This window comes from Equus przewalskii, chromosome 18 (genome assembly GCF_037783145.1).
Source record: "Equus przewalskii isolate Varuska chromosome 18, EquPr2, whole genome shotgun sequence".
In the NCBI taxonomy this organism is placed as follows: domain Eukaryota; kingdom Metazoa; phylum Chordata; class Mammalia; order Perissodactyla; family Equidae; genus Equus; species Equus przewalskii.
Genome location: NC_091848.1, coordinates 46,148,049 through 46,166,934, shown reverse-complemented (window position 1 = coordinate 46,166,934; position 18,886 = coordinate 46,148,049). Strand labels below are relative to the sequence as shown.

At 36.6% G+C, this 18,886-nt stretch overlaps 1 protein-coding gene across 6 annotated transcripts in view; it reads right to left on the bottom strand.

Moving 5' to 3' along the window:
* SPICE1 (spindle and centriole associated protein 1) overlaps nucleotides 1-18,886 on the bottom strand; it is a 50,657-nt gene that overhangs the window by 14,165 nt on the left and 17,606 nt on the right. For 4 of the 6 annotated variants that reach the window (XM_008523031.2, XM_008523039.2, XM_008523054.2 and 1 more), the window contains exons 5-12: nucleotides 15,436-15,538; nucleotides 14,536-14,642; nucleotides 13,072-13,184; nucleotides 6,796-6,938; nucleotides 6,450-6,587; nucleotides 5,832-6,097; nucleotides 4,063-4,194; nucleotides 509-656 (exon numbers count right to left, since the gene is read on the bottom strand). In XM_008523031.2, the coding sequence (XP_008521253.2) occupies nucleotides 509-656; nucleotides 4,063-4,194; nucleotides 5,832-6,097; nucleotides 6,450-6,587; nucleotides 6,796-6,938; nucleotides 13,072-13,184; nucleotides 14,536-14,642; nucleotides 15,436-15,538 (1,150 nt within the window). The remainder of the gene's footprint in view (nucleotides 1-508; nucleotides 657-4,062; nucleotides 4,195-5,831; nucleotides 6,098-6,449; nucleotides 6,588-6,795; nucleotides 6,939-13,071; nucleotides 13,185-14,535; nucleotides 14,643-15,435; nucleotides 15,539-18,886) is intronic. The other 2 variants (XM_008523058.2, XM_070581936.1) reach the window with 1 other exon arrangement.

Sequence of the window (18,886 nt, the reverse complement as noted above, 5' to 3'; positions counted from 1 at the left end):
CACATGTGTATGGTGACAGATAAAAACTAGACTATTGGTGGTGAACACAACGCAGCCTATACAGAAACTGAAATATAACAATGTATACCCGAAATTTATAGAATATTCTAAGCTGATATGACCTCAATAAAATTTTTTAAAAAAAGAAAGTATTAGCACTAAATACCCACTCGTCTAGGAAGCTAGTTCTACTTTCTATCTGTGTGACTTTGCTAAGCTACTAACTCTCTCTAAGCCTTAACGTCTTCATCTGAAAAATGAGGATAATAGTAACACCTACCTCATAAGACTATTATGAGGATTAAATGGGATAATGCATGTAAAACATTAAAAAGTACCTGGCATAGAGCAAGTATCCAATAAATATTAGCTGGAAATAGTAGTATCAATCGTAGTAGTGATGGTGCTGTATGTGCATAAACAGCCAACAACTCCATGTAAGTTTATAGTTTTGTTTGTTTACAATGAGCATTTTAAAACCAATCTGGGATAATAAGACCACACTCACCTGGATTGTCTACAATTCTTCTACTCGTGGTCCCCCCTTCTGATGCCTGAATCTCCTTGTTGTAATTTATCACAGGACAGCTCTTAATGGCATGTGTGAGCGATATAAGTTGCTCATCTGTTGTGACCATGTACTGCTGAAGCCTCGCCTAGAGAAAAGAAAATCAAATAACATCATTGGCACGTCAAATCATCACCTAGATATGCACAACTATCATTATTTTAAATACATTAAGAATTTCAGAATTTCACTCAAACAGTAAAACAATGCACTCATAAGAATAATCATAAATATTTTAAAAGTCCTGTGATAGAGGAATAGCTAAATAAATAGTGGAATATTATTAATTAATAAATACACTGTGACAATAATAACAGTTAACCTTTTTATAGGGCTTTTGATTTACAAATCCTCTTTATATAGATGATATCAACTGACTCTCAAGCTCCCCCAAGAGGCAGTGACATCAGGTGGAGGACACTCAAAAGAATATTCCACAGGCATTTAAGGCAATAAACATGAGCACTATAAAAATTTATGGCAAGATATATAAAATAATGTTAAGAGAAAAAATACATATATTATACACACACTCAGAGATATGTATCACCAAGATGTACAAACACTTGATCAAAATTAGAGGTGGTCAGAAGACAGAAATATTATTAGTAAGACTACTGAATGAAGTATACTAAACATTTTTATACCAGCCCAAGTTTTTTCCCAAACTCCACACTCATATATCCAATGGCCTACCCAACATCTCCATGTAGAACTCACATAGGCTTCTCAAACCTAAAACATACAAACCTAAATGTTCCTCCTGAACATCCCCACCTCATCAACAACTCCATCCCTGCAATTGCCCAGTCTAAAACTTGGGAATCACCCATGAGTCTTCTTCTCTCCCATCTTCTCCTTCACCCCATATCCAACCCATCAGCAAATCCTACTGGTTGCCTCCAAAATATATTCAGAGTTTGAAACTTTTCACAACCTCTCCCACTTCCAACCTAGACCAAGCTGCCATGTCTCACCTGAATTATTCCAATAACTCCTGTCTGTAACACTCTGCTTCTGTGCTTGGCCACCTAGAGTCTTGTCCTATAAAGTTCCTAAAGAGGCTCCTTGGGGCACCAGACTACGTCACAGGGGTAACACAGAACATTTTAAATTTTTAAGGGAAGCATTGGTGCTCAGCATCTATCAAGCACCAGTGAAATACTAGCTTGAGGCAGTTCACAGATTCAACATAAGATTGAGATACACTCCTTTTGATGATGTCATATCTTCATGAAGCTTAGTTTTCAGTGGTGTCTAAAAAGCAATACTACACAAAAATTATTGTGGATGAGGAAATCAGAGTGAAGGTGTCCAATATGATTCCAGACTTTGAGAACCTGCACAGTACCCAACAGGTACACACATTCCACTAGTAAATAATTGTGGTTACTTAATCATGAATAAAAGTATGACTTTTCTATCAATTTACACATATTTTTTCAAACAGCATCTAAGTTGCTAAGACATAAATACTTATTAAGTTGTTTGAGTGTAACTACTTAATAAATGGAACTGCTGGGTATTTCTTTTGGCCTAGGAGTATCTTGAGACCCTAAAAGCACCATGAACTGAGAAAGGGTGGTGATCTCTGATCTAGTCTCAATATAGCAGCCCAGAGTGATCCTCTTAAAACCTAAATCAGATGACATCTCTTCTCTACTCAACACCCGTCAGCAGTTTCCCATCTCACTCAGCATAAAAGCCCAAGTCCTCACCAGCTGCAAGGCTCCACATGATCTGGCTTATCTACTCTCGTCGCCTACTGTGCTCCCCTTCCCACACTCCACTCCAGCCACACTGGTCCCCTTGGTTTTTTGAGTCAACACCACCCTCCCACCTCAAGATTTTAACACTTGCTGTTCCTCTGCCCGCACTGCTCTTCTCTCAGCTATCTGCCTGCTTGTTCCCTCACCTCCTTCAGGCCTTCACTCAAATGTCACGTCCATGTACAACCTCCCAACCTAGGCACCGCCTCTGCCTCTTACTTGTCTTATTTTTCTTTATAGTACATATCACCATCACCATCTAACTTCCGTATACTTCACCTTTTTTTTAAATGATTTATTTAGAATATAAGGTCCATGAAGACAAAGATTTCTTTTTTGTTCACTACTGTATTTCCAGGCCCACAGTAGGGGCGCAATAAAGATTTGGTGAACAAATAACTACATTTCAAACTGCCCATTTTCCCAGGAGAATTGAAAACATATGTTCACGCAAATACTTGTACATGAATGTTCATAACAGCATTATTCATTCATAATACACAAAAAATGGAAACAACTCAAATGTCCATCAACTGATGAATGGATAAGCAAAATGTGATATATCCACATTACAGAATATTATTGGATAATAAAGAGGAATGAGTACTGATACACCATGGACGAACCTTGAAACATTATGCTAAGTGAAAGAAGTCAGACATAAAAGACCACATATTGAATGATTCCATTTATATGAATTATCCAGATTAGGTAAATCTATAAAAATATAAAGTAGGATTGTGGTTGCCAGGGGCTGGGGGGAGGAGAGAATGGAGAGTGACTGCTGACGAGTATGGGGCTCTGCTTTGGAGTGGTGAAAATGTTCTGGAATTAGACAATAGTTGGAGCACAACTCTGTGAATATACTAAAATACGCTGGATTGTACACTTTAAAAGAATGAGTTAAATGGTATGTGAACTATATGTATAAATAAAAAAATTGCATGTCTTACATCTAATGTCCATTGACACAAACACAACTGTCTACTAACTATTGCTTTTCTAGTCTCTTTTGGCTGATAAATAAAAGTAACAATAACCACCATTCGAGAACAAGAAGATGAATAAAACCATCTTTGCCCTCAAGCAGCTCACAGTCTAGGAGGCAGGTGCACACGTACGGATAACACAACTTGGTAAACGCAATGAGAGCAATATCCAGAGGGTGTCACAAGTGCACAAAGGCAGAATATTTAATGCAGCACAGAGGCAGGAAGGTTTTCTAGAAGAAATACTGTATAAGTCTTAAAAAAAGAAAAGAGGAGCACCTAGCCCGACAAGTGGCAGAGGACTTATAACTATGAAGATACCATAAACAACTTTAAGTGGCAAAATGGCACAGGATTACAGGAGGCTTCCTCAAAGGGTATCCTCTGCTGCTTTGAAATTAAAAGTAGCTATCCAGCACTCATTTCACATTTTGGATAAACTGCTAAAGTATTGGTAGCTATCATTTAAATGTAGATTCTGTCTTCCCCACTCAATAGCATGTCCCTTAAAGATAGTAAGTAGACTTATTCCATACACTACTCATGTTCAAGTCTCAGCTACAGTACCTCCAATATAATAAATGTTCAATAAACACTACCATTGATGATAATAAAGAAGTGACAAGTCATCACATCAGCACAGCTAAACCAAAGGCAACTAGAAGAGAATCTCATACAGTCTTACAGATGATTTATACCACTAAACACAGAAACGTCTGGGATCTCTTCCAAGTACCTGGGTAGCAGTATTTTCTTCTCTAAGAAGAAGAATTTCAGCTGTCAGAGCATCAATGAGCTCTCGATGATCACCTAACACTTGTTCCAGTTGCTGCCTTGTCTCTACTTCTTTACGCAGTTGGAGCTCACTCTACAAAAACATATCAAATAAACCCCCATCAGTAGCATCATAGCTTGAAAACTAAAGTCTTTACTCAAAGCTGTCGAAGAAGACAATACTTACAGGGTATATATGTGACGATAATGAGAATGAAATTTTTTTTTTTTGAGGAAGATTAGCCCTGAGCTAACATCTGCTGCCAATCCTCCTCTTTTTGCTGAGGAAGACTGGCCCTGAGCTCACATCCGTGCCCATCTTCCTCTACTTTATAGGTGGGACACCTGCCACAGCATGGCTTGCCAAGCGGTGCCATGTCTGCACCCGGGATCTGAACCAGCGAACCCCAGGCTGCCAAAGCAGAACGTGCGCACTTAACCACTGCGCCACTGGGCTGGCCCCGAAATATTTTTACTAAAAGATTTACAATTCATTAAAATGTAGTGCTTTATCTGCTTCCCTTCTTTAAATAGAAGATAATAAACAGAACGGTATACAGAATTAAATAACCACAATCTTCGTAGAAGAAAGTGCAGGGAAGAACATATACGTCTTGCTTGACTATATGTAGACCATCTCTAGAAGGATACACTGGTGTCTGGTAATGATAGTTGGCTGCAAGGAAACAAATAGGTTAAATGGAAGTTAGAGTGGGAATTGTATTTTTCCTCATACACCATTCTGTATCTTTGAATTTCATACCACGTGAATGTATCACCAATTCAAAACTTAAGTTTAAAAATAAAATTTAAAATAAATGATAACAGATGTAAATAGGTTAGCTTTGTAAAGTGAGTGATTAACTAAAAAGTACCTGCTTGTAAGCCTGTGATACTTTCAGAGAGCCAGAGGTACACCCCTGGAGATTCCTGAATGTCAACACTTTCATAAGTCTGACAGTACAATAAATCTTTCATTAAAACGCAATTTAGGAAGCCAGCTCCAAAGAAATTGAAACACTTGAATTAACTTTTCAGTGGTAAATCAACGTTTTTTAATAACAGACTTTCCTTAAACATTTTTTGCCATATTTAACAAATTTCAATACAAAAATAAATAACCGATTAAATAGATTTTTTTAAAGATGACATACAAAGTTAATTCTAATTCCACAGCATTCTGAGGACTGAGTATTACTCACAAATGAATTAAAGAAACCATTCTTGCTTGTTTTATAAATCATTTTCACAACAACAAAATATCTCCCACTTCAGACACTGAAGTAAAGCCTGTCACCGGTCATACGGATCACATGAAGAATCTTCCTAACCTACGTCTCCAAACTGAACTAAAGCGGCAGGAGAAAGCAGAGAAAAGCAGTGGAATGACGACACATTTGGTAGTTCTAATTAATCTATAACTGCCCAACGGTAAGATTATTAGTACATGATATAATTTTATTTATAGCAGATTTACCTAACTATATTTTACTAAAACTCATATTAAAATCCACATCACTTATCTGATGTTACCTGTATCAGGATGTAGAGGGAAACTAAGAGGATGAATCTTTACTCCAGATAATCTGAAACTGAGGTAGTTAAACGAAGCTATTCTAATTTGACTATGCTTTATTTGGAGGTTGCAATAAATTAAGTGTAGATTGAAAAAAGCCCACACATTTCCGCCAGCACTCTGAAGAGGAGACTCTAGGAACCCCATGCTCTCACCTCTTTAAGGTACCGAGTCAGGCGACAGAGGGAGCTCACCAGCGACAGGGTGAAGCCCGTGAGACCCTGACTGCTCTGCGGTCCCTTGACCTCGCGTCCTGTCCACCGCTCGTATTCTTCCACTTCGTGTTCCACGTCACGGATCAAGTGTTTGAGGACATCCAGGCTGGGGTTACTGCTATTTGGCAAGTCTGTAGAGGCTGTGTTGGCTGATAATATGTTTTTCTTCTGCTTGGAAGGAGCATGCAAATCTGGTTTTCTTTTCACTGACAATGACAGAAGTCATTCCATTTTAAGACCAGGAAAGATTATACTAGAAAATCCTTTGACTGCTGTTCACAATTTCTAAAAGGTTTTATAGAAGTTATCACCATTTTCTCATAAATATCTATACAGCTTAAACCAGGTTTATATTATCTATAATGAATGTAATAGAACCATCTTTCTACTGAGTTCCACGGGATAAAAGAAGGCATTTCTTGGCTACCATTCAACAAACTCTAACTTAGTTGGATCCAACTGGATGAGTTTAAGGGAAAAGACATTTACTAAGAGACTAAGATAGCTGTATCAAGTTACATGTTTAATAACTCATCTTTGTAAATTAAGAGAATGAACCTTTATTAAATAGTTGTTTTTGCTTCCTTGAGTTCAGCACTTGTCCCACAACATAGCTGGAGTCTAGAGTTTCAGTAGACTCTTCAGGTTGAAGCCTGCTGTGGATTCTCTTGACAGCATTGGTAGCATTCAGAGCAGCTAAAAGGAAGAATATTTCCAAAAATATCTCAAGTGAACAAAAAAAAATTTTTAAGTATATCAATTGACAAGTCAATCAATGTTTTACTCAATTAGGCCACGACAGCCAAAACTCAAATAACATTCCTTTAAAAATTACTGTGTTTAAGAAAAAACATAATAAAACAAGCTACAACTCTGTGAGAAATAATCCAACATGAGAACAAACCTTTTTGTTCCCCTGACGGAGGGGCAGGTGAAGGAGCTCTTGGAGGGGTTGTTATTTGTGATTGTGTTGCTATTTTCTGCTGCATTTCAGTCCATAGTTTATTAATTAATTCAGAATTATCTTCCTTTAGTTGGTGGAGAAATCTATTAATTATGAGACAACAAGCTATATTAGAATTAATAAGTGCTATCATTTAAACTTTTCAACTGCTTATATGTTTGATTGGGAGAAACTTTTTAACAATTCATAATCAAAGGAAAAACATGTTTTGCTTTAACTTATAAGACAGACAGAGAGTTAAAGTGCCAAGTCTTTTTAGTGTTAGAAGGAACCATTCCATCTCCCTCCTACTTTCCCAGCCATGTTGGCTCCTAAAGCAGGTGTTCTGCCCTTTCTGAAGTTGTGTGGTATGGGCTCCATCTTCCTCCTTCTTTCTCTAGAGAAAGTACATGGATTAGTCCCTTCTGGTCTCTCTCTCCTACAATGGAGCCTATCCTCCGAGCACAGTCTCTGCTCATCGCTGAAGTAAAGTGACTGGAGCAGTCTCAGCCCAATGTGTGACGGGGACAGGGGAGAGGGAGCGAGAAGAGCTTCACTGTAGGGGTGGAAGAGCCTTTTGCTGTAATCATCTTTATCACTGATAAAGCTGATATTTTAATCTCCAAAGCTCTCTGATTCCTTTGTCTATTTCTCAATTGCCCTGAGACTTAAATGAGGTAGGGGGCCCAAAAAGTGAAAACAACCCAAATGTCCACCAGCTCATAAATGGATAAGTAAAATGTATAATACACATGGTACTATAAAATGACAAAGCTGACTTCAAAAATATCAATCATATCAATAAATATTAAAAGCTGACTTTACCAATTAAAAGAAAAAGATCTTCAAATTGGTTAACAAGGCAAGACCCAATTCTATGTTGAATACAAGAGATACATCTAGAACAAAATAATTAACAAAGGCTCTAAACAAAAGGATGAGCAAAGATGAAAGAGGCAATTAGAAACAAGAAGAAAGCAGAGGTTTCATCACTGATATCAAACAAAGTAGAACTGGAGCTAAAAGGCATCAAATGTGACGGACACTTTTAACGCTAAAAGCCATAATTCACAATGAAGATAGAACACTTATGGACATCCAGGTACCAGAATATACAACAGTCACCTTCATAAGGATGGAGGTATTTGACTCCAAATAGAATTAAATATACTGAAACATCAAATGCAAAGAAAAATAGATAGAAACACACCAATAGTAAAATAACACACTACTCTCAATATAACATAGGGGCAAAAATAAGTAAGGCTATGGAAGAAGTAAACAATAATCAATGTGGTAGATCTTATGGATATATGCATAGAACTTTATACCTTATAAATAGAGAATATACCTTCTTCTCAAGCACACACGGAACATTCACAAAAATCTGATCGTATAATAGGCCACAAAGAAAACATTAAGTTCCACAAGTAGAAATATCGCACCACAAGTAGAAATATTGCAAATCACACTCTGAAGGCAATGTAATAAAACTAGAAATAACAAAACAAAAAACAAAGATGCTCTTCTATCTGAAAACTTAAAAAAGACCTTTCTATTAAATAATTCTTAGATAAAAGAGAAAATATAAACTGAAATTACCTAATTTCTAAAATAACAAAACATTACATATCGAAATGTACAGTGCATATTTAAAGCAGTGATTAGAGGGAAACTGAAAACCTTAAACATGTTTATCAATTAAAAATGAAAGAACGAAAATAAATGCACTAAATTCCCAAACTCAAAAAGCTAGAAAAAATAAAGTAAACCAAAAGAAAGCACAAGAAAGGAAATATAGATAAAAACAAAAATTGACGAGTGGGGGCCAGCCCCATGGCCAAGTGGTTAAGTTCGTACACTCCACTTCAGCAGCCCAGGGTTTCACCAGTTCGGATCCTGGGTGTGGACATGGCACTGCTCATCAAGCCATGCTGAGGCAGCACCCCACATAGCACAACCAGAAGGACCTACAACTAGAATATACAACTATGTACTGGGGGGCTTTGGGGAGAAGAAGAAGAAAAAAAGAAGACTGGCAATAGATGTTAGCTCAGGTGCCAATCTTTAAAAAAAAAAATCAATGAGGAAGAAATCAGAAAAATAGTAGCTCTAATTAATAAGTCAAAATTCAGGTTCTTTGAAAATTTAACAAAATACACAAACCACTAACCAACCTAATTTTAAAAAGGGGGGAGGACCAAAAGAACAGACAAGGGGGAGATCAGCACTGAAACAGAAGACACTTTTTAGCAGTACAGAAATTATTCGCATACGTCTATGGAAATACACTGATAAATCTAGATGAAATGGATAATATAATTTACCAGTATAATACAATTTACCAAAATTGACCTGAATAGATATAAAAAGCTTAAATAATCCAAACTCCATAGAGGAAATAAAGTTATTACAGCACTTCCCCACAAAAGAGCACCAGGCTCAGTTTCACAGGGGATTTCTACCAAACCTTCAAGGAACATATGGTCCCAATACCATATAAATTGTTCCAGGACTTAAACAATTAGGAAACCTTCCAGATGCTTCTTACGAAATCAAGTATAACACTGTTACCTCAATCTGATATTTTATAGTAAAAAATTTATAGACAATATCACTTATAAATATTAATGCAAGAATACTAAATAAAATATTAACAAACAACATTCAACACCACAATAATGAAAATAATACACCACGGCCAGGTGGCATTTATTTCAAGAATGAAAGAACAGTTCAATATTAAGAAGTCCATAATATAATACACCATATTAATACATCTAAGCAGGAAACTTATATGATTATCTCTATAGAATCTGAAAAAGTCTTTGACAAAATTCAGTTTTAATTTCTGGTTTAAAAAAACACTCAAGAAAATAGGATTTGATAGGTATTTCCTTAGCATTATTAAAAAAAACAAACAAACCCTCAGTACTGAAGCCAGCACCTTACTTAAGAGAAAACAATAGAGTCATTTTCACAGATAAGGAAAAACACAAGGATGCTCACTATTTCCACTATTATTTAACACTGTCTTATAGTTACTGCTATATACAAAAGAAACCAACCAGACTTAGAAAACAAATAAAACTATGTCTATTTGCAGAAGACATGAGAGAATATCTGGAAAACCCTAGAAAGTCAATGCTAAAACTAACTCAACCAAGATTCAATAAGGTAGCAGGATACCGATAACACACTGAAATCATTAGCCTTCACAAACACTAGTCAGAAAGTGTAACAGAAGAGAAAACCCCATATAAAAGAGTAACATAAAAACAAAAAGACTTAGGAATAAATTTAACAAGAAATGACCAAAACCTATATGAGAAAAACATTCTTCAAAAACGGAAAAGTAGACTTCAACAAATGGAAAAACATACTTTGTTCTTAGATAGTAAAACAACATAATAGACATCAGTTCTCTCTAGTTAATTTATTAATGTAACAAAAATACTAATAAGCTTTTCCTTGAAGCTAGATAAGTTGATACTAAAGTTCATATGGAAATTAAACATGTAAGAATCATTAAGAAAACTGAAGAAAAAAAGGCTATGAAAGAAGTCTATTAAAACACTATAAACTCCCTCTAATTAAAGCAGTGTTGTGCTGGAGCATGACTAGAGAAACAAAGCCAGCAGACTAGAATAGAAAGTCCAGAAACAGATCAAAGTACACATGGTGATTTATGTACACAGGTAGCATCTCAAGTCAGTGGGCAAGGACAGTCTTTTTTTTTTTTTTTTTTTTTAAGATTTTATTTTTTCCTTTTTCTCCCCAAAGCCCCCCAGTACATAGTTGTGTATTCTTCGTTGTGGGTCCTTCTAGTTGTGGCATGTGGGACGCTGCCTCAGCGTGGCTTGATGAGCAGTGCCATGTCCACGCCCAGGATTCAAACCAATGAAACACTGGGCCGCTTGCAGCGGAGCGCGCGAACTTAACCACTCGGCCACGGGGCCAGCCCCAAGGACAGTCTTTTTAATAAATGCTTTTGGGGCAACTGGATTGCCATTTAGGAAAAGATAAAAATTGGATCCATAGCTCATACTATATACTGAAATAAACTCTAAGTGGATCAGAGAACTAAATGTAAAAAATAAAAGCACACGAGTATTAGAAGAAAACATGAGTGAACTCCTCTAAAATCAGTTTTAGGAAAGAATTTCAGAGTATGACTCAAGATCTAAAAGAACAAAAATGAATGATAAATTCAAACTGTATATACGTTTTTTAAATCTTTCACTTGGTAGGGAAAGAAAAAAGCCACAGCAAATTGAAAAGACAACAAACTGGGAGAAAATATAACATATTACACAGATAAAAGGCTAATATCTTTAATATGTAAAGAACACTCACAAATTAAGAGAAAAAGAACAAAACTCTAAAAGAAAAGCAGATAAAAGACATGAACAGACAATTCATTGTAATGTCCCTTAAATATATGAAAAGATTTGCATTTTCACTCAGAAGAGAAATGCAAAGTAAAACTATACTGAGATAGCATTTCTCACGAATGAAATCAACAAAAATGAAAAAGTCTGACAACACACTCTGGTGTAGGCACTCTTGTATATTTCTAATGGGACTGGAAAATACTACAACCCCCATAAAGCAGACTTCATCAATTTTTAACAAAATTACATAGTATTTACCTTTTAACTCAAAAATCCTACTTCTGGCAATTTACTCCAAATATGGACCTCCAATAATATAAAAACACATATGCACAAGTTATTCACTACAGAATTCTTGTAATTGAAAAACACTGGAAAGAACTTGAATGCTCCTATATATGGTGTTGGGAAAACTGGATAAAAAGGTGCAAAAGAATGAAATTGGATCCCTATATTACACCATTCACAAAAATTAACTCAAAACGGATTAAAGACTTAAACATAAGAGCTGAAATGTAAAACTCCTAGAAGAAAATATAGGGGGAAAAAAGTCCCTTGGCATTGGTCTTGGAAACAATTTTTTGGATCTGATGACCAAAGCACAAGCAACAAAAGCAAAAATAAAGTGAGACGACATCAAACCAAAAAGCTTCTGCACAGCAAAAGAAATGGTAAACAAAATGAAAAACCAACCTATGGAATGGGAGAAAATACCTGCAAATCATATATCAGATAATGGGTTAATACCTAAAATATATAAAGAACTGATACAACTCAATAGCAAAAAACAATCCAATAAAAAAATGGGCAGAGGAACTGAACATTTTTCCAAGGAAGACATACAAATAGCCAACAGGTACATGAAAAAAGTACTCAACATCACTAATCATGAGGGAAATGAAAATCAAAACCACAATGAGATACCACCTCACACCTGTTAGAATGACTGTCATCAAAAAGAGAAGAGATAAATGCTAACGAGGATGTGGAGAAAAGAGAATGCTTGTGCACTGTTGATGGGAATGTAAATTGGTGCAGCCACTTTGGAAAAAAGTGTGGAGGTTCCCGAAAAATTAAAAATATAACTACCATACAATGCAGCAATTTCACTTCTGGGTATTTATCCAAAGGAAATGAAAACAGGATCTCGAAGAGATATCTGCACTCCCATGTTCATGGCAGCATTACATAAGCACAATAGCTAAGATATGGAAACAACCCAAGTGTCTGTCAACAGATGAATGGATAAAGAAGATGTGATATATACATACAATGGAATATTAGTCAGCCATGAGAAAGAAGGAAATCCTGCCATTTGTACAAGGTGGATGAACCTTGAGAGAATTGTGATAAGTAAAATAAGTCAGGCAGTGAATATTAATACTGTGTAATATCACTAATGTGAAAATCTAAAGAGTCAAACTCACAGAAACAGAGAGTAGATTGGTGGTCACCAGGGGCTAGGGGTGGGGAAATGGGGAGATGGTAAAACGGAAAAAATTTCCAGCTATAAGATGAATAACTTCATACTGTACTTCACGTATAACATGGTGATTATAGCTAATAATATTGTACTATATACTTGAAAGTTGCTGAGTGAGTAGATCTTAATTGTTCTCACCCCAAAAAAGAAATGGTAATTATGTGATGTGATGGAGGTACAGCTAACACTGTGGTGGTAATCATTTTGCAACATACAAGTGTATCAAATCAACATGTTGTACACATTAAACTTACACAATATTATATATCAATTATATCTCAATAAAGCTGGGGGAAAAAAGAAAGAGAAATTCTTGGACAGAAGGGAAGCACTGTAGATATTTATGCCATATATACATACCTGTCTGTATTCATGTTAGACTGAGAGTCAACAGAGTTATCCAATTCATTCTCACTGTCTTCTGACTGGCTGTTAACAGTTCCTTCTTCTTCATTATCGACTTCATTAAGAGCCTGTCTCAAAACAGCAATAAAAGTAGCAAGTGTATATAAACATTCATCCTTTCCTTCTTTTTTTCATAACAGAAGAGAGGTCCCTCCTTCTAAGCTAATCCCTCCACATGTGTTCTAGAACCCAAACCCTCTCTCCTCCACGAAGAGCCCCTTCTCTCTCCTCTATCTTCAACTTCTCTCTCTACTGGCTTCAGCTCATCCACATTTAAATGTGAGAGACTATGACTATCTGAAAGCTAACTTTTTAATAAGTGCCAAACCATAAATGGTTTTCGGCTAGGAATGTGGCTAACGGGTTTTGGCTATTTAAAATATGTGTAACATTCTACTTAATTGCCTTTATAAGTAGAAAAGAGTACACATGTCGTGTCTTTTATGATTCTGACTTTGTAATTCCCAGGATCATCCCTCTAACTGATGATCTTTGTTTCATAGAAGATACAAACAACTTAGCAAATTGCATTAAACAGGTACTGAGTCCTGGTCATTCCTAAAAAGGTGTATTTATTTTAGTATTAAATTCTTCATGGGCTTTTTAAAAATGTTTTCTATCTCAAAATTCTCAACATTTTGATTAATTAAGAGGTCCAATTAGGTTAGGCTACAGTGAATTAATGTTTTACTACTATAATATAATTTTCCCACGTGACTGTCAATAAATTCCAAGTTTCCTGGGTAGCTACTTTTTCAACATACTAATACATTAGAAGGGACTAACACTTAATGAAGAACTATAATCTGGTATTATGCGAGGCACTTTGCATAACTTATCTCAGCTGATCCTCACAACAACTGTAGCAGGTATGTTCTATTTCTATTTAACAAAAAACAAAAAAACAAAAACACTCTGAACCAACTCAGAGCCCTTAAGAAATCAACTCACGATCAAACAGCTAGTAAGTAGCTGAACATGAACACAGATCCACCTGACTCCAAAGTGGGCAGTGCAGAGACTTCCTGCTGTTTCCAAACCGGCAGACGGCGGCACAGTCTTAGGGAGCCAGGGAGCCTGGACTGAATGCCATCTCTGATGCCAATAGCTATGTATGTAATCTTGAACAAGTCACTTAATTTCTCTGAGCCTCAGTTTTTTATCTGCTGAATGGGGATAATAATAGTGCCTACCTCCTAGGTGAACACTCAATAAACGTCAGCTATCGTCGTCCAGTCCTATCTCATTTAGTACAAACATTACTCACAGAAAATGCAATACGCTTGAGCGAGAACAATTCTAGCAGCCACGACTTGGTATTTGTTGATAGTTAAGCTTCTGGAACGTCTACCACAATGCCTGCATCTACTTAAACTTAATTTCAGCATGAGCGTCGTGGCTGTGAGCAGAGCACATTACCTGAGGCTCCACAACAGACTCACTGAGGATGGCCTGGGTGACAGGGTCTTGATTTACCAAGATGGGACCTTGAGAGGAATCGGGAGCCACTGTTACATTAGGAAACGCTGCACAAGGAAGACAAGTAATGAGGATTTTGTTTCATTTAACTAAATTGACTTCACAAGAACTATACACTGCCATAGGTTTGTATCATTATATGAAAATCCTAAATCATAATAATAGCAACTCACATACTGCTTACCATACCAGGCACTGTGTTAAACGCGTTCACATAAATCATTTTACCCTCACAAAAGCCCATGAGCTTGTTACTATTAATATTTTACAGATCAGTAAACTGAAACTCAGAGATGGGAAGCAACTGGTCCAGAGTCACACTAATAAGAGGCCACCCCAGGTTCAAATCTTGAACGAAAAACTAATGATCTGTTTTTAGGGATTAAGATAAACAATGGATTATAACCACATTAAAGTGAACAACACTGTGTATCTGACAAGAGGCAAAGTTCCTTTTAGAGAGACTGAAGTTGTTTTAGGTTTCAAATTAAGCTTTACTCAAATTACATATAAACAGATACTTTAATTATATGATAATTTAATATTAATAAACTGAAAATTGTCATTTTAAATTATATCTTACACATTTCACCATAAAATATTTTAGTAAGTAATAACAATTTACCTTTCTTTAGCTAAGCAGTTTGTAATAGTTAATATTCTAAGTGAAAAGTAAACAAATTATAATGAATCTATGCCTAACATTTGTATGCTATCTACTTTAGAATACTTGTAATATAAATAATAAGATGCCTGAAAAAAGATTTCAAATTCTTCCAAATAGCTAGCTGTGGGCTACGGTTAACAAAAAGAAGCTTTTGTTTGAATTGAATATTTTACCTGTGCGCCTACGAGGAAAATCAACAAACAGATCTTTTGCTGCAGCCATCAAATGATCAGATTTTTCCAAAACATCCTGCATCTGGTATTGATCAGAAAGAATCTAGACACAGGTTAATGATAAATATTATTATTCAGAAAAAAATATAAATATTTATCAATTCATGAAGGAAAAGTCCAAAGACACAGAGCATAAAAATAACCATAGGCCACTACCTTCCTAAGAGCCTTCAGTGGCAATATCCTTAAGTACCAGTAGATGGAGCTATTACAATAATCAGTGGATTTCAAATATTTGGCTACAATCCAAACCAAGAAATAAGTGATTAAATTGTGACCCAGTATACACACAAATGTAAATGTAAACATATAACAAAATAAAAGTTTTACTTAATCTTACTCTTTGAGAACCACTCTATTTTCTTTTTAGTTTCTGTTCTCTTTTTTTTTTAAAAAGAAGATGGTTTCAACCCCCTAACTTGACTTCACAATCCATTAACAAGTTGTGATCCACAGTTTGAAAAACACTAATTAAAGATAGGAATCTTTGAGCCATAGACTTAGAGGTGTTTCAGTCACTAAAGTGACTTCATAATCCAGGAATGGGTCATGACCTATAACTTAAAAAAACATGATGCAAGACACAAGTTTTGGGGCATTAAACACAAAAGTGATGCTTCTGCATTTATAATCAAGTTGAGTTTTTATCCTGGAGAGATGAGAACTCAAAAAATACTATTACAGTAGGGCCTTTGATTATGCACTTTCAACTTAACTTTCACAATTACAAGCAAGGATGCACAGGCTGGCATAAAAGGTCAACTCAACCCATCACCACCAGATGGTGCTCTTAACTTGAAAGGAGTCTCGAAATTGGAAACTGCCCAGTTTCCAACAGACTCAAATCAATAAAACATCCGGGAACAAACGCTCTTCACCAGAACTTCTCTAGACCATGGAAATAAGTAGACAATATGACCTCAGTTATTGTTTTAGGACACTGAGAAAAATAACAAGAATCACATTCTGACTTTTTCCCTTCTTCCCCTGCTTTGGCCAAGCAGGTTGGCTGGCTCAGCTGGTGAGAATAAAGTCCTGAATTTGTTATTTCCACAAACGGTAAGATTTGGAGTTAGAGAAGGCAAAAAGCACATTTGGAGGCAGAAGACTGGCATCTTTGGCCCAGTCAAGAGATACTAAGCAAAATCCAACCTCGTTAACCTTAGTTTCCTGAGGTGTAAATGAAGATAGGACCACCTCCCCAACCCCACGGGAGTGTTGTGGACACAACAAAAACCTGTGTACCACTCTAGAGGTATTTGAGAATGGCGTTACAGCTTAAATTATACCATCCCATGAACCAAATTTCTATCCCTGGTTAGCCACCTTGCAAGTATATGCAATTGGAGCTTAGAAAAGAGAGTAAATGAAGTATTATAACCTACCACGTACTAAAAAATTTACATAGAGACTATTTCCTAATGGCAGGTTTAAGAGATTACAATAAAAAAAGAAAAACCTGGAGCCGGCCCAGTGGTGCAGTGGTTAAGTGCACATGTTCCGCTTCGGCAGCCCGGGGTTTGCCAGTTAGGATCCTGGGTGCGGACATGGCACCGCTTGGCAAGCCATGCTGTGGTAGGTGTCCCACATATAAAGCAGAGGAAGATGGGCACCGATGTTAGCTCAGGGCCAGTCTTCCTCAGCAAAAAGAGAAAGATTGGCAGCAGATGCTAGCTCAGGGCTAATCTTCCTCAAAAACAAAAAAAAGAAAAACCATTGACCTCCTATCAAAATAAAGAGATATAATTGACAGAAGCAGATTATGGAGGAACAATTTTACCATATCAAGACCGGATATTAATTATAATGAGGTCTCCAGGAAAGCTGCTACCTTCTGCTGGTCTCTGTCCAGACTCCTCAGGACAGATGGTTTGAGTGGCCAGAGAAAAGTGCATTGGCTTTCCTTTGCTTTTCCTAGATTTCTTTATCACCTGTCTGATAAAACTCACCCTCTTGACAGGTAAACCAATCTCTGCATATCATTTCCCCAGGTGGGTCTGCAGAGCACAAAGCCAAACTTATGAGTATCGGTACACATTTAGATTTTCAAAGGATCAGTCAAGTTCCCTCCAAAAACATTATTGGAAACTTCTCACTCTAGCACTTTTGTTCTCTGGTAATAAAAGCCAGATGGAATTGGGAAATTACAAAGAGACTCGGGAAGTTACTAAACTTTTGGAATTTACAAAATTTTTAACCAAAGCCTCCCTCTCCCTGATTTGGATTTGGACTCTTTTTGCTTTTCCCATGGCACAGGTGCATTACAGAGAAAATGCAATCTAAGATGATGCTGGCCAAAGAGCTTTCCTCTTAATTTACGTTATTCTAGGAGCTGTGCTCCTGGGGGATGGGTCCTGGGAGCTGTAACACATAACGATAATGCCTGGGTGGATATGCCCAAGCAGGCTTCTTCCTTTGGTACCATCACATCCCTTAACAGAGACGTTACAAATTAAGCAACATTGAAATAATAACTGCACATATCCTTTGACTCAGCAATTCCACTTTTAAGAATTTATCCTATGAGTATACATGTACTCAAAAACATATTCAAGGATATTCATTACATTATTTACAGTGACAAAGCAGGAAAAAATCTCTGGGTGGCAGACACTGCTATTACCCACTGATATCCTTTCTTTCCATTTTCCCTTTAACAGCAGAACTCCCAAGTTTCAGCAAAGTACATAGCTAGATTGCCTAACCATCCTCACAGGTGAGAATAGTCAGGTGATGCATTTCTGGACAATGGCATATAAGCCAGAACTTCTGGGTGGTATGTAAAAGCAGTAGCACGCATTCTCTTTCCCACTTCATGCTGGCTGGGATACAGCTGAAGGGAGCTAGAACAGCCATTCTGTACTCAGAGATGGAGGCCCTGCAATGAAGGACCACAGAGCCCCCTAGCTCTGAACTGTTTCTTAAGAGAAGAATTGATTTGTTTTGTTTAAACCACTATAATTTGGGGCCATTTTTTTTCCAGAAGCTTAAAAAATACTCTACTACATACCCTACATGTCCACTAATAAAGCACTGAATAAATAACTGGGGTACAACTATATACTACATGGCCACTAAAAAAGAAATAGTAGGTTTCTAAACAGCGACATGGAATAACCTCCAAGATGCAGTGTTAAATGGAAATATCTGAATCCCACTAACAGTAGAGGTTCCTAACCCTGGCAACATATTAAAATTATGTAAGAACTGTCTAAAAATACCTAAGTGGGGCTAAATCCCAGGTTCACTAAATCAGAATAGCCAGAATACAGATATGTCTGGGTCCAGACATAGTTTTTTTTTTAAAGAACTTTTTACCTTTTTTTTGGTGAGGAAGCTTAGCACTGAGCTAATATCTGTTGCCAATCTTCCTCTTTTCTTTTTCCTTTCT